This window comes from Chlorocebus sabaeus, chromosome 11 (assembly GCF_047675955.1).
Source record: "Chlorocebus sabaeus isolate Y175 chromosome 11, mChlSab1.0.hap1, whole genome shotgun sequence".
Taxonomy (NCBI): domain Eukaryota; kingdom Metazoa; phylum Chordata; class Mammalia; order Primates; family Cercopithecidae; genus Chlorocebus; species Chlorocebus sabaeus.
The window spans coordinates 110,296,451-110,323,416 of NC_132914.1; the positions used below are offsets into that span (position 1 = coordinate 110,296,451).

At 53.4% G+C, this 26,966-nt stretch overlaps 1 protein-coding gene across 2 annotated transcripts; it reads right to left on the bottom strand.

Moving 5' to 3' along the window:
- Positions 1-79: 79 nt before the first annotated feature.
- On the bottom strand, positions 80-26,963 carry DDX54 (DEAD-box helicase 54). Of its 2 annotated transcripts, none has more exons than XM_037996489.2 (20): positions 26,749-26,963; positions 22,116-22,245; positions 21,137-21,207; positions 20,354-20,542; positions 20,188-20,237; positions 18,270-18,311; positions 18,058-18,153; positions 16,280-16,401; positions 16,118-16,179; positions 15,883-16,014; positions 13,556-13,766; positions 11,000-11,134; positions 7,146-7,376; positions 6,989-7,062; positions 5,396-5,629; positions 4,467-4,609; positions 4,267-4,380; positions 3,462-3,566; positions 2,847-2,959; positions 80-696 (listed from the first exon to the last, which is right to left on the bottom strand). In XM_037996489.2, the coding sequence occupies exons 1-20, from the start codon at positions 26,920-26,922 to the stop codon at positions 464-466; spliced, it is 2,661 nt and encodes an 886-aa protein (XP_037852417.1). In that variant the 5' UTR covers positions 26,923-26,963; the 3' UTR covers positions 80-463. The 2 variants fall into 2 exon arrangements, with proteins under 2 accessions (XP_037852417.1, XP_037852416.1); XM_037996488.2 differs by having other exon boundaries at positions 80-699.
- Between the last annotated feature and the right edge of the window lie 3 nt (positions 26,964-26,966).

A 26,966-nucleotide genomic window follows, 5' to 3' on the forward strand; every position in this document is an offset into this window, starting at 1 on the left:
CTGCCACATTAGCTGGGATTTTAGTACCTGGGTCTCTCCATTCCAACTCCCCAAGTAGACTGCACTCCTGGCCCACCAGCAGTGCTCAATAAAGATTTATTATATTAAAAATTCCATCGCCAAACCCTGAGGCACTCAGGGCTCTGACTGGTGCAGCCATGACCTCTGAACCCAGAACACATGGAAGCAGCAGCAGCTGAGTTGCCAACTCAGGTCTTGGCCTGCCTGGCTTTGCTGCCGAACTCCTACACACCCTTCAAGGCCCTGCTCAAATGTCTCTGTCTTCGGCTGACGCAGCTGCTGCCCTTCCGTGGCCATACAGTGCTCCTTTTCACGGATGATGGCTCCTGCAGGGAGTGCCCCCTGTGCCCAGCACTGGGCCAGGCACACAGTGGTGCACAGGAACGTCTGCCGATGCCCACCCTAAGGCCAATCAAGGAGCCACGGAGCTGGGTCCCGGTCCTCACATCCTCTTCCGCATCTTGCCCTTCTTGGAGCGGGCGACCCGGCCGAAGGCGCCCTGCTGCAGCTCCTGGACGCGGCGGCGGTTGCGGGCAGAGAGCTGCTTGAGGCCACCACGCTGCAGGAAGCGCAGCTTCTGGGCCCGGCGCCGCTGCTTCAGGATCTGCTGCTTGGTCTTGAGTTCCGGGCGGACGCAGCCTGCAGGGGTGCCTGGGGCGTGGGGCCGGGATGCACCTGCTGGGACAGGGATTCAGGGAGCTCAGCTGTTGGAATCACTCCCAAGATCCCCTCCTCCCAGGAGCTCGCAGACTCCTTCCCTGTCCCTCCTCCTGTTCTGTGCTTATTGCTGTGGCCCAGTGTCTGTACACAGTAGGTGGCTAATAAAGCTTTAGGCAGCCTCATGGAGTGGTCAATAACATGGGGCCAGAACTGCTGGGGTTCAAATCCCAGCTGTGACCTCTTGGACCCTGGGCAAGTCAGTAAACGGCTCTGTGCCTCAGTTTCCCCATCTGTGAATTATAAATCACAGCACCTCCTTCATGGGTGAAGAGAAAATGCATTTCCATGGTATAAAGTGCTCAGAACAAGGCCTGGCCCATAGTGAGAGCCTTTTAGGCATGACTGTTACTATTAAAAATTCTCCAACCAAGGAGTGTATGTTTCCACAGCACACCTACTGCTACTGCACGCTCTGAGGCCCCCCATAGTAACCGAAACAGACCTCAGCCTCTGTCTCCATGGACACCATGCTCTAGGCTTGTTAGATGAAAAAAGGGTGTAGATGAACCTTCCTTTAGGTGGGAGAGGAATCAGAGAAGGCCAGAGAGGGAGAGGGACTTGTCTGAGGTCACACAGCAAAGCAGCAGCAGCAGAGGTCAGCGGCCCTGCCCTAGCCCGACAGGTGGGCGTCAGGTAGTCCATTCTTCTAGTTCTCCGAGAGGCAAGCACCACTCTCCCTGGCTCCCACTAAGTCCTGTGTCCTCCTCCTCCTCCCCATTCATAACAGCAGCCTCCCCAGCGCTCCTAGAGGGATGACCATTGGGGCGTTCCCAGTTGTCTCCAGTGGAGCCAGGGTGCCTCGCAGGACCTATCACCTCCAATGAGGACAAAAAAGGAAGAACAGCTGCTTTCTCCCAAAGCCCATAGGTCGCCCCCATCTCCCCAGCCCCTGCCCGCCCACTGCACGGCACTGCTCACAGCAGAAGCTGCTGTTTCACCCAGGTAAAAACAGGCTGAGAAGTGAGGTGTGGGTGGTCCCCACCCAGCCACGCTGACAAGGAGACACTCCCACAGATGGGAGAGCTGGAGGGAGAGAACAGGCCCAGGCAAATGCACGCAGGCTCATAGAGACACCCAGAGAAGGCAGTGACCAGCCTCAGAAGGTGGAGGGGCACAGCAGTGGGTAACGCCATCTGAGAGAGACCCAGGACATGGTCCCAAACTCCCCTCTCCCCAGGGAAGGCCCCAGGTGGGAGCCTTGGGCAGCTGGGTGACTCAGGTTCAGTCACAGCCCTCATAAGGCACCTGTTTCCCGGCCTGTAAAATGGGTATTCGCAGTCACCTTGCCTCCCAGGTCATGTGTGGCCTTCCAGGACAGAGCCTGCCCACACCCAGCAAGTGGGAGCCCCTCCCTGACAGCAGCCCTTAAGCACAGGCTCTGGCAGACAGAGCCGGCTTCAAATCCACCTTAGCCTTTTACTGGCTGAGGGACCCAGGCCAGATCAAAGAGGTCGAAGTCCTCAAATGACCAAATGTACTATTTGCCAACCCACATTTCGAGGAAGTATCTTCCTCAACATCCCCCGTGATCGCCTCCTCCCGGAACCAAAGCTGCTTCTGACTGCATCTTTGGTGACATGAACTTCCCCACAGCATTGCTAAAAAGAACGTCACTCCTGAGGATGCCACAGGGGTTCAATTCATGCCCACTCTGTCAGGTCGAACCACATGCAGATGCCATTTTTGCAGGTGAAAATGGCCCACATAGCAGCATTCCCACAAGGTTCCACCTCCCGAGTTCTCTAGGATTTTAGACAATAGGCTTAATTAGGTGAACAGGGCATCTACCAGAAGTCATCCCCGTGGCTTCATCTGTGAAGTGGAGGTCGGGGACAAGGCACCTGAGGGGCACGGTGCTTCCCAGCGCCTGTCAGGTGATGCTCGTGACCATCAGAGACCGGGATAGTAGGAAGGGGGAACCTGTGGGTGTGGGGGTTGGGTGGGGGGATCATAGAGGGACCCAGGGTTTTGGCAGCATACCCCGACACACCGAGCTCTGGGGCTCTGCAGTAGCCCCTGCACCCGTGCCTCAGTGTTACCCTAATCTGACCATAACTGCTCTACCTACCTGTGCACCCATACTCCCCACCCTCCCTGGCTCTCACCTTGGCCACGGCCTCGCTTCCCACCTCTTCGCTCTGGGCCTCGCCGGTCAGATGCTCCTTCTTCGTCCGAGTCACGATCATCAATTTTCTGTTTCTGTTTCCACTTCTGATAGCTGGGAAACCTCGTTAAGGAAGCTGCGTGAACCCCCTGGGATGGGAGAAGGCTCCTCCCCACACCGCCCCAGCAGACACAGTTCTGTTATCCCAGTCGCGGATGAAGCTGCTCGGCCTCGCCCCCAGCACACAGGTCCCACTTACTGGAGATGCGGCTGCTGAAGCTGCTAGGCCCGCCCCCAGCACAGGTCCCACTTATTGGAGATGCTGCTGCTGAAGCTGCTGGGCCCCGCCCCCAACACAGGTCCCACTTATTGGAGATGCTGCTGCTGAAGCTGCTGGGCCCCGCCCCCAGCACAAGTCCCACTTATTGAAGATGCTGCTGCTGAAGCTGCTGGGCTCCGCCCCCAGCACAGGTCCCACTTATTGGAGATGTGGCTGCTGAAGCCGCTCAGCTCCGGCCCCTCATCCCCAGCCCCGCCCCCAGGTCCCACTTAATTGGAGCTGCTGCTGCTGAAGCTGCTCGGCCCCGCCCCTCCCCGGCCACGCCCCTCAGGATACAGGTCTCGCTTGTAGGAGCTGTTGATGTAGCGGCCACTCTCTGTCTTAATCTTCTTCTTGTCTTCCTGTCCTGACTTTCCCACAAACCGCTTCTTCTTACGGTCCCTGCAGGAGAGGGAGTTGGGACGGCTGCCGTGGAGGGAAACGCTTGGAGTGCCGGTTCCCGCTCAGGGCCTGTCTCCTCACCCAACCCTCTTGTCAGGTTGTTGGAGCATTAAAAGAAAGCAGTGCAGCCACGTCTAGCATGCAGTTGGCACTCAATAAAGGTCAGAGGACTGCCGCCAGCACTGGGGCCTGGCTCAGGGACAAGGGCCTTCTGGAGGGTTTCCAATCCCCTCCCCCTTCCCAGCTGTGACCCTTGGTTGAGTCACATACATCCTCTAGACGCAAGAGTCCTCCTGAATAAATGGGTCCTCAGCCCTGTCTAGAAAGACTTGCCAGCAAAAAGGATAGACGGGGTCAAGATCTCTGTGGTGTGTGATCAAATCAAGGGGACAGCACAGCCAGGGGCCATCACACCTGCTGTGAATGGTCACATGGGGGACAGCCAGGTCATAATCCAGGCTGTACAGGATCAGATGGGAGTGAGGACGTCAGGGAGTTCACCCTGCCTGCTGGCATGAGGGGCAGCTCACTCGCTCACTCACCCCAGGCATGGATGATGGAGGGGCAGCTCACTCGCTCACTCACCCCAGGCATGGATGATGGAGGGGCAGCTCACTCGCTCACTCACCCCAGGCATGGATGGGCAGCTCACTCGCTCACTCACCCGGGGCATGGATGGGTGGGTCACTCGCTCACTCACCACTTGAGCTGCTGCCGGCCCCTCGTCAGGTTCTGGGCTTCGTCCCCCATCAGGTCCAGGACAGCGCCAGCCGCCTGCTGCTCGAAGGCTCCCCCTTCCCCGCTGATGCTCAGGCTGCAGAGGGAAGGTAGGAGACATAACTGGATTGATAGGATCCAGCAGACCCGCCTGCCCCACCCAGGACCCAGCCAGCCACTCACCCCCGCTCGCTGTCGAAGTCCTTGGGCCGATAGGGGATGTAGAATTCCTGGTCCCGCTGCCAGGCCTCCTCCCTCCGCCTCTTGGCTCCCCTGTTGGGTCCTGACCGCTGCTGCTTCCGGCCCATGACCTCTGAGAAAATGTCCTGGCAGAGCACGGACCGAGGCCCAGCGTCATGCCTATAGCCCCCTGGGGAGTCCCCACAGCCTCCCTACCCAACACCCTGGCCACAGGGGCCAGTGGCTTCCCGGGGACTTTCAAAGCTTCACTTTGCCATTTCTTAGCTGGGTGACAAGTGTCTCCTGTGGGACCCCCAGTTTCCTCATCTGCACACACAGCGCAACCCCTGCCTCAGGGACCAGCAGAGGCAGGACAGCTAGGTGAGGCGGAGAGTGCCGGCCGGGGGAGACCCAACTCCCCATTCCAGCTCCGCGCCCCAGGCTGTGTAACAGCCAGCCCTGCCCCTCTCTGCGCCTGGCCTGCTCTGAACAACATGGACTAGGTCAGGGGTCTCCAACTGGTCTTCTAGGCTACTGAACCCTCTGTCTAAACAAACCATGAGAGAGGGACATCCTGGGGGACATGCAGGCCCAAGACCCACCCACCAGGTGAATGGGACACTTCATGGTCCTCCCTCTGAGTGAGACCCGCACGTCTCACTGCAGAAGCCCTGATGTGTTTGGTGGCTGGTGATGCCCTGGACCCCACTGAGGGTGTCATGTTGTACACAGCTTCTCAGGCTAAAGATCTGGCCCCAGTTTTAAACGAGGGACAGTGGACAAGAACCATACCCCGACTCTGCAGATGGGAAGCTGACAGCATCCACCTTCATCCACTGCTCAAAGCCCCTAGAACAGCTTCATGGGCTGCTGCAACTCAGCCACCCCTTCCCTGTACCCCAGGTCCAGGGTCCCCAGGGTGGAACCTGTACCTCCACACTCTCTCCCGCCGCCTCCTCCTCCTCCTCCTCCTCCTCCTCTTTCTCAGGCTGCTTCTCCTGCAGTGCTGGGCAGCTCGGGGCTGGGCCCACTGGGCCCTCCTGCTGCTCTTGCCTCCCCTGCTGTCGCTGCTGGAAGCGGGCGATGGCCTTGTGGTCCTTCTGCCGCTTGGCGCGCATCACCTGACTGCACAGGTCTCGGCTGGAGGCGTTGATCTCAAATATAGTCTGTGGAGGGGACACCCAGTCCTTTGCCCACCAGCCTCCTACCCCTAACCCCACCCTTACCACTTGGTGGGCTCCCTATTGGCATTCTTCCCCAAGTCTTCCCCAGTGTCCAAGGTGGGCACTCTCATTATCTGCACTTCACAATTAGATAGACCCAGGCCAGGCGCAGTGGCTCATGCCTGTAATCCCAGCACTTTGGGAGGCTGAGGCAGGCGGATCACTTGAGGTCAGGAGTTCGACACCAGCCTGGCCAACACGGTGAAACCCCATCTCTGCTAAAGATACAAATATTAGCCAGGTGTGGTGGTGGGCACCTGTAGTCCCAGCTACTGACGAGGCTGAGGCAGGAGAATCACTTGAATCCAGGAGGCAGAGGTTGCAGTGAGCCGAGATTGCACCACTGCACCCCAGCCTGGGTAACAGAGCGAGACTCTATCTCAAAAATAAAACAAAAACACAAAGAGAGACCCAGGTCAGGTACCATGGCTCACACCTGTAATCTCAGCACTTTGGGAGGCTGAAGCAGGAGGATCACCTGAGCCTAGGAGTTTGAGACCAGTCTAGGCAACATGACATGACCTCATCTCTACAAAAAATAAAAAAATTAGCCATGTGTGGTGGCATGCACCTGCAGTCCCAGCTACTCAGGAGGCTGAGATAGGAGGATCACTTGAGCCCAGGAGGTCAAGGATGCAGTGAGCCATGATTGCACCACTGCACTCCAGCCTGGGTGACAAAGCAAGACCCTGTTTCAAAAACAAACAAAAACAAAAACCCAGAGAGGGTGAGTAACCAGCCCATGGTCACATGCTAGGAAAAACCACAGCTTGTCAACCCAAGTCCATTTGACTTCAAAACTGGTGCTCTTAACCATGACAGCGCCCTCTCTTGATCCCAGCTGGCTGGCAAGCTTACTCACTCCCAAGTAGCTTTTTCCTTTTGTGCATCCCCTTCCATATGCACAAGATGGGGTGCCTAATGGGAGTCAACAGTTGGGAAGGAGGGAAGGAAGCTCAGGAAAACCAGCTCTTCAGGCCTCTAACAGACCGGGAGCATGTCACTTCCCCTCGTGAACCATCTGTTAAGTGCTACGGAATGGCTGCCCCATGCCACCTGCTGTGGGCCAGCAGGGATGGTTCCAGAACAAAGGGCATCTCAAGAGAGGCTGTCAGAGCCAAGGCTGCAGGTTAAGATATAAGCTCAGATGAAAATCCCTGCTGGGGTCCTGCTGGGGGTCAGGACTGCAATCTGAGTCATGGCACCACCGTTGTCACTGTGTGACCCCAGGCCACGGGCCATCTGTCTCTGGCCTCCACTGAGCCAGGACTCAGAGCGTGGTCTCCGCCCAGCCCCACTCACCGCCCGGGAGCGGTAGTTCTTGATGCTGTCCACCAGCCTCAGCCGCTGCAGCTCCTCCTCCTCAAAACGCGAACCTGGTGGGAAAGCAGTGAGGTGTCAGGCTGTGGGTGGGGTCAGCAAGACCCACCTGCCACCCCTACCCTGTGGAAGGACTCACTGAAGAGGGGGTGCAGGCCCAGCCCCACAAGGTCCAGCTCCTTGGCCCTCTTGATGGACTCGGGTGAGGGCGCTGGGCGCGAGCGCACATACTGCTGCTGGGCGTTGTCGGCTACGTGGGCCAGGCCCCGTAGCTCCAGCGATGCCTCCAAGGTGCTCTGCAGGCCACTGTCCTCCTCGTCCACCACACTCTGTGGCACCCGACCCAGCATGCCATCCACACCGGCTGCACCTGCACCCCACACAGCACCTTGTCAGGGGTCTTTCAGTCCAGCCCGCCTGTCCGCTGCCCGACCACCATTCCTGGGTCTCACCCTGGCTCCAGAATCATAGGTAAATGGCTACAAAATAATCACTGCAAAGAACACCAGCACTTACGGAGGAGCTAGAGAGCCAGACACTTGAATACACCGACAGGGGTCAACAAACCGCGGCCGGCCGGCCAGCTGCCTGCTGCTTCTGTAAATGGCTCTACAGGAGCACAGCTGCACTACTCGCTGATGCATGGTCTCTGGCTGTTTTTGCACTACAAGGCCAGGGTTGAAGAGCCACCCTGGATCACATGGCCCACAGAGTCTAGAATATGTACTATCTGGCTCTAAAAACAAAACTTTGTTGGCCGGGCACGGTGGCTCATGCTTATAATCTCAGAGTTCTGGGAGGCTGAGGCAGGAGGATCACTTGAGGCCAGGAATTGGAGACCAGCCTGAGCAATGTAGTGACACTCCATGTCTACAAAAAAAATTTAAAATTAGCCGGGCATGGTGGTGTGCACCTGTAGTCTCTCAACTACTCATGGGGTGAGGCAGGAGGATCACTTGAGCCTGGGAGCCCAAGGCTGCAGTGAGCCATGATAGCGCCACTGTACTCCAGCCTGGGCAACAGAACAAGACTTTGTCTCTCTTAAAAACAAAAAACTAAAACAAAAAACAACCAACAGCAACTTTGCTGACTCCAGCATTAGAAATTCAATTTCCACAGCAACGCTGTTCTACAGATAAGAAAACTGAGGCTTAGTGTGGTTCAGTTGCTACCAGGACTGTCAAATGAGTCAGTTGCAGAGACAGGATTCAATCTAGGAAGAGTCCATACTAGCAACAGCGATACTTATGGTAATAAGTAACAGCAACAGTAAGAGCAGAGGATGCCGGGGACAGAGGCTTCCTATGTGCAAGCACTGTGCTGAGTTCATCATCATCATCTCCTTTACCTCATACCAAAACTATGAGGAAAGTACCTGCTTTCTTTTGTCATCACGTTCTGACTTTCTACTACAGAACATCTACAACTGTAAGCCAGGCACGGTGGCTCATACCTGTAATCCCAGCACTTTGGAAGCCTCCAGAACAGATGGAGAATCACTTGAGTGCAGGAGTTCAAGACCCAGCTGGGCAACATAGTGAGACCCCCATCTCCACAAAACCTAAAAAATCATCCAGGCCTGGTGGACCTGCCTGTATTCCCAGCTACTCAAGAGGGTGAGGTAGGAGGACTGCCTGAGCCTAGGAGGTCAAGGGTGCAGTGAGCTGTGATCATGCCACTATACTCCAGCCTGCGTGACAGAGTGAGCCCCCCTCAAAAAAAAAAAAAGGCAAAACAATGAAAGAAAAACACAAAAAGCCAAGGGAAGAGTGTGATGGACCTCATAGGCCCATCACCCACCGTCAATTACCAACATTTGGCCAATCTTGCAAGAAAGGCCCTGATGAGTCCATTTTAGAGATGAGGAAACTGAGGCTCCTGGAGGTTTAGAGATTGGGCCCAGGGGCACATGGTGAGGGTCAGGGTCGGAAACCAAACTCTGCACTGGGTCAAGAGCCTGCCCTCTTCCCATCTCTCCAGATTAAGCAGGTGCTGGGCCCTGCTGACCCCTGGCTAGCTCTGGAGCAAAAGCAGGATGTCTCTCCCTAAAAGCTAACTGCACCGGGGGTGGTTTCTGCCTGGACATTGTGGGAGGTTCCTTCCCTCCCTCTGCCCCTCCCACACCCATGCACAGCTCTCAACCCAGAAGGTCGGAGATCTGTAAAGCCTGCACAGGGCTGCGTGCTGCCTCTAGCCCTGAGCAGGCTCTGGGTGCAGGGTCCATGTCCTTCTGCTCCTGCCTGTCACCGGGCCCCTGGGGCTGCTGGGTGGAGCTGCGCTCGCACCTCCCTCACTTGGCCCTTGCACTCTCGGCTTCGCCCCCAGGAAAATGCTTTGAAATGCCCCCTCCAATTCACCCCTGTGTGGCGCCCAACTGAGGCCTCCACCTCCAGTGACTGCACAGGCTGCCCCTGACCCCGGCCAGGCCCCACAGCCCTTTCCTGTGCCCTTGCATCTGACCCCAGACTCTCCACTGCAGTGTCTGCTTTCCAGCTGCCTCCAGGCATGGGCTGGGACACTGCAGGGCCACACGGTCACCTGAGGGGGCCGCAGCCTGGACAGAGATCACCACTGGCAGCCAAGAGTGAACAGCCAAGGAGAAGGGGGCCCGGAGCTCTGAATCTTAGCTCTCCACCTTCCTGCGGTGTGCACGCGGGTAGGCCTGTCAGAGCTGTTCTCTCATCTGTGAAGCAGAGGTGACTGACAGCCCTCCCTCCAGCACAGATGGACAAATGAGGCAAGATGTGTACAGGGCCCGGGAACCAGCAGGACTGCAGGTGGAAGCCCATAGTTGGAGGCCCATAGATGGAGGCCATGGTGATTCCTGTTGTCTGTCCCATGCATTCCCACTCTAGGGTGTATACAGAAATGTCCTGTGGGTGGCCGGGCACAGTGGCTCACACCTGTAATCCCAGCACTTTGGGAGGCTGAGGCGCGCAGATCACCTGAGGTCAGGAGTTCGAGACCAGCCTAGCCAACATGGTGAAACCCTGTCTCTACTAAAAACACAAAATTAGCTGGGTGTGGTGGTGTGTGCCTGTAGTCCCAGCTACTCGGGAGGCTGAGGCAGGAGAATTGCTTGAACCCAGGACGTGGATGTTGTGGTGAGCTGAGATTGCGCCATTGCACTCCAGCCTGGGCAACACGAGCGAAACTCTGTCTCAATAAAGAAAGAAAGAAAGAAAGTCCTTTGGGCTTGGTCTAAAGGTGCCTCAGCCTCCCTCCCCGCACCCTGTGCTCCCCTGAAAACTCAGTCAAGCATAGGGTCACACACTAGATGCCTGCAGGGGCTGGGCAGGCTATACCAACAGGAAGGGGAGGCAGGCAGGGGCTGCAGGGGACCAGGGAGCCTGTCTAATGGGGGCGCCACAGCTTAGCACCCAGATCCAACCGTTTCCTAGTAGATACCAGAAATCTGGATTGTTGTGGGAAATCCTGAGTTTAAAATAGAGGGATTAGCCAGGCACAGTGGCTTGCTTGAGCCTAGGAGTTGGACGCTGCAGCGAGCCGTGACTGCACCACTGCACTCCAGCCTGGGCAAGAGTAAGACCCCGTCTCATTAAAAAATAAAACGAATCAGTCGGGTGCAGTGACTCACACCTGTAATCCCAGCACTTTGGGAGGTGGGTGAATCACCTGAGGTCAGGAGTTCGAGACCAGCCTGGCCAACATGGTAAAACCCTGTCTCTACTAAAAATACAATAAAAAATTAGCCAGGCATCTGTAGTCCCAGCTACTTGGGAGGCTGAGGCAAGAGAATGGCTTGAACCTGGGAGGCAGAGGTTGCAGTAAGCCAAGATCACACCACTGTACCCCAGCCTAGGCAACAGAGCGAGACTCCGTCTCAAAAAATATGAAATAAAAGTAAAATAAAATAAAATAAAATAAGGAATCATCTTCTCCTGGGGTCAAACCCAGCCCCACCTCCTCCCACAGCCAAAACAGGGCCCATGAACTCTATAGGGACCCCTAACCCCACCAGCCTCCACTCACCTGAGGGGTCCTCGAGGGGTTGGGCAAGGGCAAGGGAGCGGCCCAGGAACAGGTGCAGATCCAGCAGGTAGGGGATTTCGTCAGGGGCCACCAAGGAGTAGGCTGTGCCACTTCGGCCAGCCCGAGCCACACGGCCTGCAGCAAGGAGACGTTCAAGCTTAATTAAGCAAACTAGAAGAACCTGGACCCAGCATGAGTCCCACAGACCAGATCCTGAGTGGGTGAGCCGGGCCAGGCCTCGAATTCCCATAGCTGCTCTCCCCACCTATGAACAGGGAAGTTCAATCATGGTCTCTGGGTTGATCTGTGAGAGTGTGGCCGAGCTGACACGGTGCTCTGGGAGACTAGCAGAAATACAGCAAAGGCCTGCTCATGAGCATGATCAACTCTTCAGTGCCCCCACTTTTGAGAATTCCCCCCAAAGATGCAAAGATTCACACACAAGGAGGTTTAGTATGGCCCTGACTAGGAGAGCCCCAAGTTTGGAACTAAAGGCTCAAGGATAGAGGACTGGTTAAGTGAATGAGCTGATGGCCACACAGTGGGGAATTAAACAGCTCAGAAAAAGAGTGGGCAAACTGCAGCCTACAGGGCCAGGCTAGTGGCACACGCCTGTAATCACAGCACTTTGAGGGGCTAAGGCAGGAGAATCACTTGAGGCCAGGAGTTCAAGAACAACCTGTGCAAAATAGTAAGACCCCATGTCTACAAAAAATGAAAATTAGCCAAATGTGGTGGTGTGTGCCTGTAGCCCTAAGTACTTGGGAGGCTAAGCTGGGAAGATTGCTTGGATCTGGGAGTTCAAGCTTACTGTGAGCTATGACCATGCCACTGCACTAGAGCCCAAGCAACAGAGTGAGATCCTGGCCCCCTGCTTATCTGTGTAAATAAAGATTTATTGGAACACAGCCACACTCATTTGTCTATGTAAATGAATAGGCAGCATTCACACTACACCAGCAGAGATGAACGGTTATGACAGAGACAGTATGGTCCACAAAGCCTAACGTTTCATGTCTAGCCCCTTACAGAAAAGATGTGCCAACCCATCACAGAATGACATTTCATAGTAAACAAAAAACATTCGCTATGTGTGGTGATGTAAAAAGAAAAAAACAAAAAGCAAGTTATAAAAAAGAGCACCCAATATGATTGCAATTTTGCATGAAATACATAAATCCCTACACAGCATTACATTCTGGCTTGTGTCTGTATCTTGGGAAAACACGGTGTCACGACATTTGGAGATTTCATTTGAGGTTGTCCGACTGGCACTGTTGGTCTTGTGTGGCACAAGAAATTCCCTTTGAGGGGTCCTGGGGACCTCTCTAGGGACATGCAGAACCAGCCCTCCACACAGCAACGAAAACTAGGGGACAGCAGACAGCAACAAGAGGGAAGTGTGCCCACCATATGACACTTAAAAGAAGGCAAAGAAAGTAGAGTAACAGTTACCAGGGGCTATGGGAGGAGAATAAGGAGATTTTGTCTGATGGGTAGAGCTTCAGTTTTGCAAGATGAAAAAGTTCTGGGGCTGAGCATGGTGGCTCACACCTGTAATCCCAGCACTTTGGGAGGCTGAGGCAGGCGGATCACTTGAGGTTAGAAGTTCAAGACCACCCTGGCCAACATGGTGAAACCCCCGTCTCTACTAAAAACACAAAAACTTAGCCAGGCGTGGTGGCAAGCACCTGAAATCCCAACTACTTGGGAGGTTGATGCAAGAGAATAGCTGGAACCCAGGAGGTGAAGGTTGCAGTGAGCCAAGATCATGCCACTGCACTCCAGCCTGGGGGACAGAGCAAGACTCCATCTCAAAAAAAAAAAAAAAGTTTTGGGGACAGATGGTGGTGATGGTTGCACAATGTGAACACACTCAATGCCACTCCACTGCATACTGGGAAATGGCAAAATGCTGAATTGTATGCTATGTCTACTTTACCACAACTTAAAATAGAAACATCAGAAGAATGGACGCACACCAAAATGACGGCCATGTCATCAGAGAGCAATGGGGGACAGCGATCTCTGAAATGAGACCACAGCTGCTCCGTGACTTACAAAGGGCTGCGTCTCAATAAACCCAACAGCCGTCAAAAACACACTCACTGCACCTAACCCACTAAACATCACAGCTCAGCCAGCCTGCCTTGAACATGCTCCAAACACTTCCATTAGCTACCCTTAGGCAAAATCATCCCACACATAGCCGATTTTAAAATAAAGTGTTGATATCATGTAACTTATTGAATCTGTACTAAAAGAAAAAAATAGAATGGTTGTATGGGTGCTATTGTAAAGTCAAAAAAAACATAAGCTGAATAATTGGGTCTTTTTTTTGTTTTTTTGAGACAAGATCTTGCTCCGTCACCCAGGCTGCAGTGCAGTGGCACAATAGGGAGTTTGAGACCAGCTTGAGCAATAGAGCAAGGCTCTGTCTCTAAAACAAGCTCACAGCCACCCCATATGCAGTGTCAGGAGTTAAGCCTTGTACCCTCGGCTTCTGCCAGGATCCAGCACCCCTGCCTGCCCCAGGGCCAGCCACGGGCCGCTTACCCACACGGTGCAGGAAGAGCTTGCCCTTGGCAGGGAAGCTGTAGTTGATGACATTGTCCAGCAGCGGGATGTCCAGGCCCCGGGCGGCCAGGTCAGTCACAATGAGGGCGGAGCACTTGCCAAGCGTGAATTTGGCAAGGTTGATCTTGCGGGCTGTCGGGTCTAGGGCACTGTAGATGTGGGCGCAACTCACCCGCTGGGTCGTCAGCAGCTGCTCAGAGCAAAGATGGTAACAAAGTGAGAAGGAGACTTGGAGGAGAAAGGAAAGGAAGCGAGGCCATGGTGGGGGACAGGCACTGAGGTGCAGAGAGAAGACCACGGGTTCTGGAGTCTGGCACCCGTGGTCTGAATCCCAGCTTGCTGGGTGACGCCAGTTTGGGGAGGAATGGAGCTTACAACACCTCCCACCTCTCTGCAGGGCTGTCTGAGGATCAGAGATGATGTGTGCAGAGGGCCCTCTCAGGGAAGCCGCAAATGCTACCTCAGTGCACAGGTCTTATCCTGATTCTGCTATAAACAAGCTGTGTGACCTTGGGCAAGTTACCAAACCTTTCTGTGCCTCATTTTCCTTATCCTCATCTGTACGAATAACTGCCCCTTCTTTGTAGCCTTATTATGAGGATCACATGAGTCAGTATACACAGTGCTGAGAACAGACTCTCAACATGGGACACTCATGATGGCACTAGCTGTTCTTTACAGATTACTATTTAAACTGGGCGTGGTGGCTCACGCCTGTAATCCCAGCATTTCAGGAGACCAAGGCTGGAAAATCACTTGAGCCCAGAAGCTCAAGACCAGCCTGGGTAACACAGCAAGACACCATCTCTACACAAAAAATAAAAATAAAAAAATAAATAATGAGCTGGCATGGTCAAGCATGGCTCGTGCCTAGAGTCCCAGGTACTTGGGAGGTTGAGGTGGGTGGATCACTTGAGCCCAGAAGGCAGAGGCTGCAGTAAGCCATGATCATGCCACTACACTCCAGCCCGGCCAAAGTAGCAAAATTCTTGTCTCTAAAAAAAACTATTTAAAAATTACTATTTTGGTCTTATTCGCTGGTGACCCCAGCAGCTGCACAGAGGGAGCGCTGTTAACTGTGTGTGGAGTGAGCGAAACCCAGTGAACCATGTCCTCAGATAACAGACCCAGGTGTAGCCGACAGGGAGGCAGGCACTGATGGAAAGGGGCCCCCCGCCTTCTGGGGCACAGCAACTCCCCAGGCTTTGACCCAGGCGAGGGTCACACAGGGATAACACATAGGAAAAAACTCTGAGCCACTCACACATGCTAACAGCACTTCACACAGCTTACTACATGCAGGTCATGCCTCAATCTTAAGAAGTCAAACAAACCAAACACTAAAAATCTACAAGAAAATGACAGGATGGCAGGGACAGGTTTCAAAATAACCCGGATGATAAGGGGAAATAACGGATGAAGGTTAAGACCAGCTATGAGCTGATAACAGTTGTACCTAGATAACGAGTACCCAGGAGTTCATCATATTATTTTCTGATCTTAGTATGTCTTTGAAATTTTCTCACAATAAAAAGTTTAGGCCAGGCACTGTGGCTTACACCTGTAATCCCAGCAGTTTGAGAGGCTGAGATGGGCAGATCACTTGAGGTCAGGAGTTCAAGACCCACCTCGCCAACACAGCAAAACCCCGTCTCTAAGAAAAATACAAAAATTAGACAGGCATGGTGGTGCCTGAAGTCTCAGCTACTCAGGAGGATGAGGCAGGAGAATCACTCGAACCTGGGAGGTGGAGGTTGCAGTGAGCTGAGATTGTGCCACTGCACCCCACCCTGGGCGACAGAGTGAGATGCCATTTCCAAAGGAAAAAAAAAGAAAAGAAATGTTTTCATAGTAAAAAGTTTAGGCTGGGCACAATGGCTCACACCTATAATCCCAGTACTGTGGGAGGCCAAGGTGGGAGGATCACCTGAGCCCAGGAGTTCAAGACCAGCTTGGGCAACTGAGCGAGAACCTGTCTTTACAACATACAAAAATAAGTAACAAATTAGCTGGGCATGGTGACAAGCACCAGAAGTCCCAAGTACTCGGAAGGCTGAGGTAGGAGGACTGTTTGAGCCTGGAAGGTCAAGGCTGCAGTGAGCTGCGATTATGCCACTGCACTCCAGCCTGGATGGCAGAGCGAGGTTCCGTCTCAAAAAATAAAAAATAAAAATAAAAATGACCATCTTGAGCCCAGGCCCAGGTTCCTGGTCCACTCTCATGCTGCCCTCTAGTGACCGCACAGGGAACTGCAGCTCCAAACTCCAGCTGAAGGAGGTGATGGTCCCACTCAGGACTGGGCTCACCTCAGTGAGGTACTCCGCATGGTGCTTCGTGGCCACAAACACCACGGTCTGGTCCTGGGGTCGCACCACATTGCGCAGCAGGTGGAGCAGCACGGCAGCCTTGGTGTCCTCCCGCACGAGAAAGAAGGAGGTCTGTGGGGAGAGGGCATCACGAGTTGGCTTTTGGGATCCTGGCCCAGAGCCTGCAGGGCCCACCTGGACACACCCTCCTGGGACAGGACAGGTGCAGCCTCACCTTCAGCTGCTCGTTGAGCTTGGTGTCCACGTCAAGCCGGATGAGCACAGGCTCTGTGAGGCCTGCAGGAGACGTGGGGGAGAGTGGGGGTGTCGCAGAGGGACTGGACCCCCAGGCCACAGCCCCACCCCCAGCCCCCATCTCCACCCCCAGCTCACGCACCAGCCCGGGCAAATTCCACCAGCAGTTTGGGCAGCGTGGCAGAAAAGAGCACCGTCTGGTGGCCCCCGGGGAGGCGGGCGATGATCTCCTGCAGCTGCTCTGCGAAGCCCATTTCAAAAAGCCTGGAAGGGTAGAGGGCAAGACCGGGTCAGAGGGGACCTCCACTCCCTGGAGTTCCAACCTCAGCCATCCTTGTCCCCACAACTTCTGTGGTGTCCCAGAGCTCCTCTCTCTAACTCAGCCCACTCACACTTTATCGCGTGACTTCATCCTAAGCAACAATAACCTTGAAATCTGGAATCTGTCTCGGTTATGTTCTTACAAACTCATGCTGAAATAATCGACAGCAGCCCAGGCTGACTGCAGAGGGTCATGCCTGTAATCCCAGCACTTTGAGTGGCCAAGGTAGGAGGAATTTGAGAACACCCTAGGCAAGACCCCATCTCTACAAAAAATAAAAATTTAGCTGGGGCCAGGCATGGTGGCTCACGCCTGTAATCCCAGCACTCTGGGAGGCTGAAGCAGGTGGATCACCTGAGGTCAGGAGATCGAGACCATCCTGGCTAACATGGTGAAACCCCGTCCGTAATAAAAATACAAAAAAAATTAGCCGGGCGTGGTGACAGGCGCCTGTAGTCCCAGCTACTCGGGAGGCTGAGGCAGGAGAATGGCATGAACCCGAGTGGCAGAGCCTACAGTGAGCCGACATCGCACCACTAAACTCCAGCCTGGGTGACAGAGCGAGACTCCATCTCAAAAAAAAAAAAAAAAAAAAAATTAGCTGAGCATGGTGGCGAATGCCTATACCCCCAGCTACTCAGGAGGCTAAGGTGGGTGGATCCCTTGAGCCTGGGAGGTCAAGGCTGCAGTGAACCATCATCACACCAGACTGGGCGACAGAGCAAGACCCTGTCACCATCAATCAATCAATGATAGCAGTCCCTCCCCCCTTTCCCCACCTCACCCTCCCCAACTCTGCCAGGGAGGGTTCTAAGTACTTCACAAATATCAAGTCTTCGGGTCCTCACAGCACCCCTGGGAGGTACATGCTACTTTATCCCCATTTTGCAGTTGAAGCAGCCAAGGCCCAGAGATGCCCAGTGATTTGCCCAAATTCAGAGCTGAAGTCGCAGAGCTAGGACTGGATCCCACTCCTGTCTGGCTCCTGAGTCCATGCTCTCAACTTTGTGCTTTTAAAAAAAAATCTTTGAAATCCCACGTTAGGGGCCGGGCACTGTGGTTCGTGCCTGTAATCCCAGTACTTTGGGAGGCCGAGGTGGGTGGATCATCTGAGGTCAGGAGTTCGAGACCAGCCTGGCCAACATGGTGAAACCCTATCTCTACTAAAAATACAAAATTAGCCGGGCATGGTGGCGTGTGCTTGTAACCCCAGCTACACAACAGGCTGAGGCAGGAGAATCACTTGAACCTGGGAGGCGCAGGTTGCAATGAGCCAAGATTGTGCCATTGCACTCTAGCCTGTGTGACAGAGCGAGACTCCATCTCAAAAATAAATGAATAAATAAATAAATCCCATGTTAGATGTCCTACTATTTATTTCAATACTCCTGAAATGCAAAATTATAAATATTGGTCAGAGAGCCCCACAGACGAGCTCCAGCACCACTTATGAGGAGGTCTGCAGCCCACATCTGGGGAGACACTGCTTCGATCTTGGCCACACGGGTCTCTCCCGGCAGAGCCTTCCTCTGGTTGACCTCTCTGCCTCTGCTTTCCCAGTTCAGACACAAGTGCTCAGGGCTGACCTGCAACCTTACCGGTCGGCTTCATCGAACACCACGTATTCCACACTCTGCAGCTTCAGGTTCATTTCCACAGCCACATGCACCAACCGTCCGGGCGTGGCAATAATTCTGGAAGAGGGTGCACAGGCCAGGTGACCCCAGGGCCAGGGCCACCACCATAGTTCTCTTACACCCCCACCACCGGGAAGGGACCTCAGGGACTCATCCCCAATCCACAAACTCACATGTCGGGATTTTCGTGCAGGGCTGCAAACTGGTCTTCCATCCTAGAGAGGAGAGAAGGGTTTTAGCTTGATAGAACAGGTCTCCGGTTTCCCTTCCCATAACCAAACGTCCAGGTGAGGCTGCACACCCCAACCCCAGGAACACACACCTGAGGCTTGGAACTGAGGAAAGGCCAGTGCTGAGGTATGAGGCAAAGGCATTGCCCTGACAAGAGATACAAGCTGAAATATTCAAAAGAACGGCTATAACAGAGTGCCCCCAAAGAGATGGGCTCAACTACAGACCTCAATTCACTCCTTCTGTCGGTCCAGATAGCAACAAAGCTGCCTTCTACCCACAGCGCCCCCAGCAACTAACCCTGGAACTACCAGCTCCAACTAGAACTCAGGTTCCCCGGATCTCTGTCAGCTCTCATCCTTAAACCCTTTGGGCACACATCCCTACTTTCAGTCCTCCTCTGAAGCACCCTTGGGATACCTGTAGGAGCCAGGGTAGCCCTGGGCCAGGACTAGCCCAGGGAGGCCTTTCTGACAATCCCAAACTTTAGAAAGAGTAAATGACAATGGAGACAAAGGCACTGAAAAGCAAACTCTCTGAGAATCAAGAGTGTTAACAGCAGCATCCTTAAACTTTTTCCCTTAAAGGGGCTGCTCTTTAAGGGAGAAACTGTGGGATAAGGCACGGAATGAGGCAGGAGACTGGATTCTGATCCCAGCTCCACTACGGAATCATTGCCTGGCTCTAACCTGTCACTTCCTCATTTTGCTCATCTGTAAAACACGTGGGGCACCTACTACCTAGGAAGGGTGGTACCTGCACATCAGGCGATAATACAGCTTACGAATCTGAGCTATTACAAATATCCCTCAATTCCTGTGCTTCCTGCTTCCAAACAGCCCACAGCCAGGCATGGTGGCTTATGCCTGTAATCCTAACACTTTGGGATGCCAAAGCAGCAGATCGCTGGAGCCCAGGAATTCAAGACCAGCCTAAGCAACACGGCGAGACCTCATCTCTACAAAAAACACAAAAATTAGCTGGGCGTGGTGGTGCACACCTGTAGTGCCAGCTACTGGGGAGGCTGACGTGGGAGGATCACTTGAGCCCAGGAGGCTGAGGCTGCTGTGAGCTGTGAGTGCGCCACTGCACTCCAGCCAGGGTGACAGAGCGAGACCCTGTCTCAAAATAAACAAACAAAAAACAAAAACAAAAACCAAACCCACAAGTAGGCATATTAAAATAGATACATCTGTCTATCCTGTGAGCTGACGACTCTATTTCAGGAGCATCAGAACTTCTGAGTGGCAGTGCTTCTGTGGACAATTTATTTTAATATTTTATTGCAGGATTTCCTTTGTTGGTTTTTTTTCTTAAGCCAGTCAAATTTAGCAGTGAGGGGGTTGTACACCAACTTTAATGATACTAATGTTGGTAAGTTCTCATAACCTGCTACCACTGGACCAGCCTTGTTGGGTTTTTGTTTTGTTTTTTCTTTTTATTTTGAGACGGAGTCTCGCTCTGTCACCCAGGTTGGAGTGCAGTAGTGCCATCTCGGCTCACTGCAACCTCCACCTCCCAGGTTCAAGTGATTCTCCTTTCTCAGCCTCCACTGTAGCTGGGATTACAGGCATGCACCACCACGCCCAGCTAATTTTTGTATTTTTAGTACAGACAGGGTTCCACTATGTTGGTCAGGCTGGTCTTAAACTCCTGACCTCAGGGGATCTGCCCGCCTTGGCCTCCCAGAGTGCTGGGATTACAGGCATTTGCCACTGGGCCCAGTCTTGTTGGTTTTTTTGAATGAGCACAGAAGCTGCCATTATTAATAAGCAACAGAGCTAAATCAAACTAATGTCCTGGAGACACAGAGATGTGCCTGCATGGTAGTGACCCTGGCATGGGGTGCAGGGACCTTACCTGTCTCCACCCAGGATCAGGGCAGTCTTGAGGCCAGTGAACTTGCCTAGCTGAGAAGACAAAGTGATTGAGAGAGGGCAGGAGTGAGATGACAGCACACTCGTGGCCTCTGTGCCCAGTCCCAAGTCAGCCCTCGCCTCCCACCTCTCCCCAAGCCCACACACACCTCCTTAGTGAACTTCAGGGTCTGCAGGGCCAGCTCTCGGGTGGGCGAGAGGATGAGGGCACGGGCTCCAGTCTGGGCACTGTGGGTCTTGAGCCGCTCGAACATGGGGAGGAGGAAGCAGGCCGTCTTGCCACTGCCCGTCCGGGCCATGGCCACCACATCCTTGCCATCCAAGATCACTGGGATGGTCTGGAGAGGCACAAGCAGGGAAGGTCAGGGTCAGCTCCTCCCAAACACCACATGATCCAGAGCTTCAAGATCCTGAGGAGTGGGCATGCTACGGATCTCAGTGAATGCGCAGGCACCTGTCACCCAGCCCTAAGCCTATTCTTGCCCATTCTTTCAAAAGCCTGTTAGCACGCCTCCAAGGATAAGCGGCTCACTACCCCAACTCTTTGATTGCTGGAACACCCTTCTTCAGGCGGAGCAGACTCTACCTCCCGTCCAGTCCTCCTCAGCACCCCAGAGAGATGGCTCCCACTGGGTGAAGCATCTGAGAATAATCATAATCCCTGGATGATAATAGGTGGCTGCGAGTTGCCTGAGCTGAGGCTTAGCTGTGGGAAGCCTCTGGGAGGCTCAACTGGCAGAAAGGCCCAGAGTCTCTGCTCAGCTCGGCCCAACCTTCTCCACTGAGGAAGTGGGCACACTAGCTGGGGCTTCAGCAGAGTAAAGGGGGCAAGAGATGTGACAGCTGGGACAAGGGGTGGCTGTCAAGGGGCCAGACAAGAGGGCCATATCACTCCTCCCTGGCCCTCACCCGTCGACCGCCCCACCCCTCACCTTCCTCTGGATGGGTGTCGGCACCTTGTACCCCTTCTTCATGATGGCTTTGAACACCGGGTAGCTTAGGCCTGGGAGAGACATGGAACCGTCAGGGGGCCGAGGGAGTCCCCGCAGCACCAACCCCAGAGAACTTTACAGGACAAACGACAGCTTCATCAACAATCAACAACAAGAAAAAAAGCAATAAAGCAGAAACTGAAAGGTGAAATGAGACTTAGGAGACAGATCTGACTGGGGCACTTGAACCTTATTTGCTTTTCTGATGTGAACCCACTCTTGATGTCATAAGACAGCAGGGATCTCTGAATGCTAATGGGGTCTTAGACAACACTGAGAAGCTGTGCCTTCGTTTTAGGTGTGGTAAGGTCCTGCCCCTCTCAGAAGTGTGTGCAGACACAATGAGGATGTCTGGAACGAACTTCAGAATCACCCAGGTGGTGGGGAGGGACAAGAGGGTGAGGGCATGGATGGGAGCTCACTTTGTTGCTCAGGCTGGACTTGAACTCCTGGCCTCAAGTGATCCCACCTCTGCCTCCCCAAACGCTAAGATTACAGGCATGAGCCACTGTACCTGGCACTCGTCTTGACAGTTAAATCCTTGCTCTAGCTGCTACTGATTTGTAAAGAGTAACAGTCAGGCTTTAATTCCGGCCAGCCAAGTGTCCCCACACCACTAACCTATTCCATCCTTTCCCTCCTTCTGAAATGCCCCTCTGCATGCAGTTAAGTCCCCGACTGTCTTTGCCTGTTCCTGCATCTACAGCGCCTTTCCCGAGGCCTGTTCTAATTGCCCTCTCCTATGTCAGGCCCACTGTCCCGCTAGAAGGACCTGAATGACTGGGAGACCAGATCTGCTACCCTAGTCTACCCAACCACAGTGCTGGGATCAGAGTGGACATCAGTGATGGAGTGCAGAGGCGGGGTCGATCCCCAGCTGCCGCTCCCGCAAAGTCCCCGATGCCAAACTTGCACCCACCCATGGACTGGAAGCCTCCAGATTTCTTCTTTTTCTTGTTCTGGGCACGCACCATCTCTCGGGTGTCCGGCTCCACATCTGAGGTGCATTCCGAGGTGGGGAAGGTGGGCAGGGGTCTGCCAGGTCCCAGCTGGGAGGGAAGAACAGAGAGGCAGTGTCATTCCAGGCACAGTGGGACCACAGGGGGCAGGGAAGGGGGCTATGCTGTTGCCCTCTCTTCCCGATTCAAGCCAATGATGCTTCCACCAGATCACGTCACTTTTTTCCTAGTAAGTTCTCCTTTGGCTGGGCCAGGACAGGACAGAAGTCTGGAGTGGGGTCTGCAGATAGACTGTCTCGGTTTGAATCCCAATCCTATCACTTACCAGCTGTGAGACCTGAGGGAAGGGACTTAATCTCCCTGAGCCTGTGCTTCCACACCTGGAGAATGGGGACAACAAGCAGAGGCCTCCCAGGGTGCTGTGAAGATCATATATATGGGTGAGTGTCGAACTTAGAAAGGTGCTTAGAAACGTGGTGGTATTATCACTATCATCATCACCACCATCAAAGCCCTCAAAATTAAATACCTGGCTAGCGCAGTGGCTCACGCCTGTAATCCCAACACTGGGAGGTCAAGATGGGCAGATCACCTGAGGTCAGGAGTTCAAGACCAGCCAGGCCAACATGGTGAAACCCCGTCTACTAAAGTACAAAAATTAGACAGCCATGGTGGTATGTGCCTGTAATCCCAGCTACTCAGGAGGGTGACATGGGAGGATCACTTGAACCCGGGAGGTAGAGTTTACAGTGAGCCGAGATCGCGCCACTGCACTCCAGCCTGGGCAACACAGCAAGACTCTGTGTCAAAATAATAATAATAATAAAAATAAAAATTAGCTAGGTGTGGTCACTTGCACCTGTAGCCTGGGTGACAGACAGAAACCCTGTCTCAAAAAAAAAAAAAAAAGTTAACACACATTTTTTTTTTTTTTTAACAGACAGGGTGTCACTCTGTCACCCAGGCTGGAGTACAGTGGTGCAGTAATGGCTCACTGCAGCCTTGAACTCCTAGGCTCAAGTGATTCTCCCACCTTAGACTTCTGAGTAGCTGGGACTACAGGAGTTATACTAGCACACCTGGCTAATTTTTTAATTTTGTATTTTTTTTTTTTTTTGGTAGAGATGAGGTCTTACTACATTGCCCAGGCTAGTCTTGAATTCCTGGCTTCAAGCATTCCTCCCTTCGTGGCCTCCCAAAGTGTTGGGATTACAGGCATGAACCACCACACCCAGCCCCTAAATACTTTAAAGAGCCAATCAAAATGCCTACTATGTGTGAAGTACTAGACTTTTCCAAGCTCTCCCGCCCCCTACCCCCACCCCACGAGCCGCCAACCAATCTCCTTTCTGATCTCTGGTCTGTCTTGTGCCTGGTCTCCTTTCTGCTCACCCAGGACCCACTTCCCCTGGCACAGCTAAATCCAATACAGACACCTCCTCTGGGGAACCTTCTTGGACTCCAGGGCTGCCCCCTTTCTCTTAAAAATAGCATTTATGGCCAGGCACGGTGGCTCACGCCTGTAATCCCAGCACTGGGAGGCTGAGGTGAATGGATCATTTATTTGAGCCCAGGAGTTTCGAGACTAGCCTGGGCAACATGGTGAAACCCCATTTTTGCCAAAAATTTTTTTTAAAAAAGCATTTAAGGAGCAGCAATTCATAAGAGTGGCTGAAACTTACAAGGCCATGTACTGTAAGCTAGGTGCTGCTCCGAGAATTCATACAAATTAACCCACTTAATCCTCACAACAATCTGAAGTGGGTACTACTGTTCTGTCCATTTTACAGAGAAGGAAACTGAGGCACAGAGATAAAGTGACGTGCCCAAGGTCACACAGCCAGCAGGTAGTGGGTGAGGGATGTGAACCCTGGCTTCAGAGACTGTGTTCTTTTCACTGTGACCCTCTAAGGTTGACTACAATCCTCTAGGGCAGAGCCATGGCCTGTCTTGAACGGTCTGTGAGTTTAGAATGGTTTTTACATTTTAAGGAGTTGCAGGAAAGGAAAAAGAAATCAAACAAAAAAGACAGTAATCTTATATGGCCCAATAAAACCTAAAAAAAAGATTTACCATCTGGCCCTTGATAGGTTGGTCAACCCCTGCTCTAAGCACATGAAAACAAGGTGCCTGGGACACATAGTCACCTGCAATAGCTACTGAACAGCATGTATGAACAGCATGTCCTTCAGTCTTTTTTTTTTTTTTGAGACAGTCTCATTCAGTCACCCAGGATGGAGTGCAGTGGCAGGATCTTGGATCACTGCAGCCTCCACCTCCTAGGTTCAAGCAATTCTCCTGTCTCAGCCTCCCAACTAGCTGGGACTACAGGCACGCGCCACCAGGCCTGGTTAATTTTTGTATTTTTAGTAGAGACGGGGTTTCACCATGTTGGCAAGGCTGGTCTCAAACTCCTGACCTCAAGTGATCCGCTCACGTTGGCATCCCAAAGTGCTCAGATTACAGGCATGAGCCGCCACGCCCAGCCTCCTTTAGTCTCTTCAACTTTTTTTTTTTTTTTGAGACAGAGTTTCACTCTGTTATCCAGGCTGGAGTGCAGTGGGGCAATCACAGCTCACCTAGCTCAGGTGATCCTCCTACCTCAGTCTCCCAAGTAGCTGGGAATACACGCACACAGCACCATGCCCAGCTAATTTTTGTATTTTTTGTAGATGCAGAGTCTCACCATGTTGCCCAGGCTAGTCTTGAACTCCTGACATCAAGTGATCCTCACTCCTCCGACTCCCAAAGTGCTGGGATTACAGGCACAAGCCATGGCACCTGGCCAACAATCTTTGAAACATATATAATCATTTACTTGCCTTCTACAGATGTGGAAACAGTCACAGAGAAGTTAAGCAACCTCTCCAATGTCCCACAGCCAGTGCAAGGTTGGGCCAAATTTGAACACAGGGCGGTGCCGTGAGAAAGCCCTTGGTCTGAACTACACATAGACTCCTCTTCTTTGGTACTCACTACCTCTGTCCACCTGTGCTGTTCATTACCTTTAGTAGTTTCTCTACATTTGTTGAGCACCTACTGTGTGCCAGGAGCTGGCTAGGCTGGAAGGGGAGGGAGACGGTGGGATGAGGTCTCCTCCAGTTCCTGCCTTGGGGTATGATCCTTTCTCTTCATATAAATGCCCACTTACTCATCTCCTTGCCCTGAGCCTACCTGGTGCCAGGCACCTGCTGGGAACAGGACTGTGGGAAATAATGGGCAAAACCTTTCTGCCCTGTTGGTGCTCACACCTGTCCCCTCATGTGCATACACGTAGCATTCAGTAATGGAAAGGGCACAGGCCTTGGAATCAGACAGTCCCAAGTTTGAATCTCCTGGCTCTTATACTCACAAGCTGTAGGGTCTTGGTCAAGTTTCTTTCTTTTTTTTATAAAGCTGGGATCTCCTTTTTTTTTTTTTTTTTTTTTTTGTGTGTGTGTGTGTGTGTAGCCACTGCTTACTGTAGTCTCCACTTCCCAGGTTCAAGTGATCCTCCCATGTCAGCCTCTCTAGGAGCTGGGACCACAGGCAGGCGCCACCACGCCAGGCTAATTTTTTTTTTTTTTTTTTGAGACAGAGTCTTGCTCTGTCACCCAGGCTGGAGTGCAGTGGTGCGATATTGGCTCACTGCAACCTCTGCCTCCCAGTTTCAAGCGATTCTCCTGCCTCAGCCTCCCAAGTAGCTGGGATTACAGGCGCGTGCCACTACAACTGGCTATTTTTGTATTTTTAGTAGAGACAGGGTTTCACCATGCTGGCCAGGCTGGTCTTGCATTCCCCACCTCAGGTGATCCGCCCACCTCGGCCTCCTAAAGTGCTGGGATTACAGGCTTGAGCCACTGCGGCCATCCTAATTTTTTAATTTTTTGTAGAGTCGGGGGCCTCCCTATGTTGCCCAGGCTGATCTTGAACTCCTGACCTCAGGCAATCCTCCCACCTCAGCCTCCCTAAGTGCTGGGTTTACAGGCGTGTAGCCACGACACCAGGCCTTTGACTATTTCTTAACCCTCTAGGCCTCAATTTCCTCCCGTGGAAAAATGAAGATGACAGTTGCCGGTGGTGTTAGCACAGCGTTGGTGTGAGGATTACATAATAAGGCTCGTACAGCTCTTAGCATGGAGCCTGGCACATAGTAAATGGTCAACAAACACAAACTGGCCGGGCTCATGCTAATTTTTAAATTAGTTTCCCAGAGGTTTGGGGAAGTCACTGTCTCAATCCACGCAGTCGGGCCTCCCCTTAACGCAACCTCCCAAGAACGCTGCAAACTCTCAAAGTCAGATTTTCTGCACCGGCACTTTTCATTGGGCGAAAGGCAACCAGGATCCGCCCCATGTGCAGGAGGCAGCCAATGAGAGACGCGCGACCAAAACCCGGCAGGAAGGCCCCGCAGGCTCCAGCCGCGGGACCCTGAGCCTGACAAGCCCCGAGACACGTGCTCAGGCCGGCGGTCCCAAGACCGGTCTTCGGGCCGGCAGCCTCCCTCCTCACTCTCTGCGGAGCCCACTCCCCAGCTGGGGAAACTGAGGCCTTGGGGCGCTGCCGGGAGCCGGGTCTCGGGCCCCAAAGTGCGTCCCAGCCCCACGCGCCTACCTTCTGGGCCCGGGCGTCATCTTCCGCCTGGATCTCAAACTCGCCGTCCTCCGAGTCGCTGCCGCGGGCCTGGGAGGCCGTGCCTCGGCGCTTCCGGAGCCCCTTCTTCTTCCTCCACTGGGCCATGGCAGCTCTCGACCGAGGGCCGATCGCCGGGCGCTTGCCTGCCGCCATTCGGGCCTCGCGCTGGGAACGCAAAAGGGGGCGTGGCCTGCGGC

Excerpts from the sequence above, each read along its gene's own strand:
- DDX54 (XM_037996488.2), bottom strand. The coding sequence starts at position 26,922 with ATGGCGGCAGGCAAGCGCCCGGCGATCGGCCCTCGGTCGAGAGCTGCC. Across the intron at positions 5,630-6,988 it reads AGAACTACCGCTCCCGGGCG|ACTATATTTGAGATCAACGC; the intron begins GTGAGTGGGGCT and ends TCCCCTCCACAG. Across the intron at positions 4,381-4,466 it reads GACTTCGACAGCGAGCGGGG|CCTGAGCATCAGCGGGGAAG; the intron begins GTGAGTGGCTGG and ends TTCCCTCTGCAG.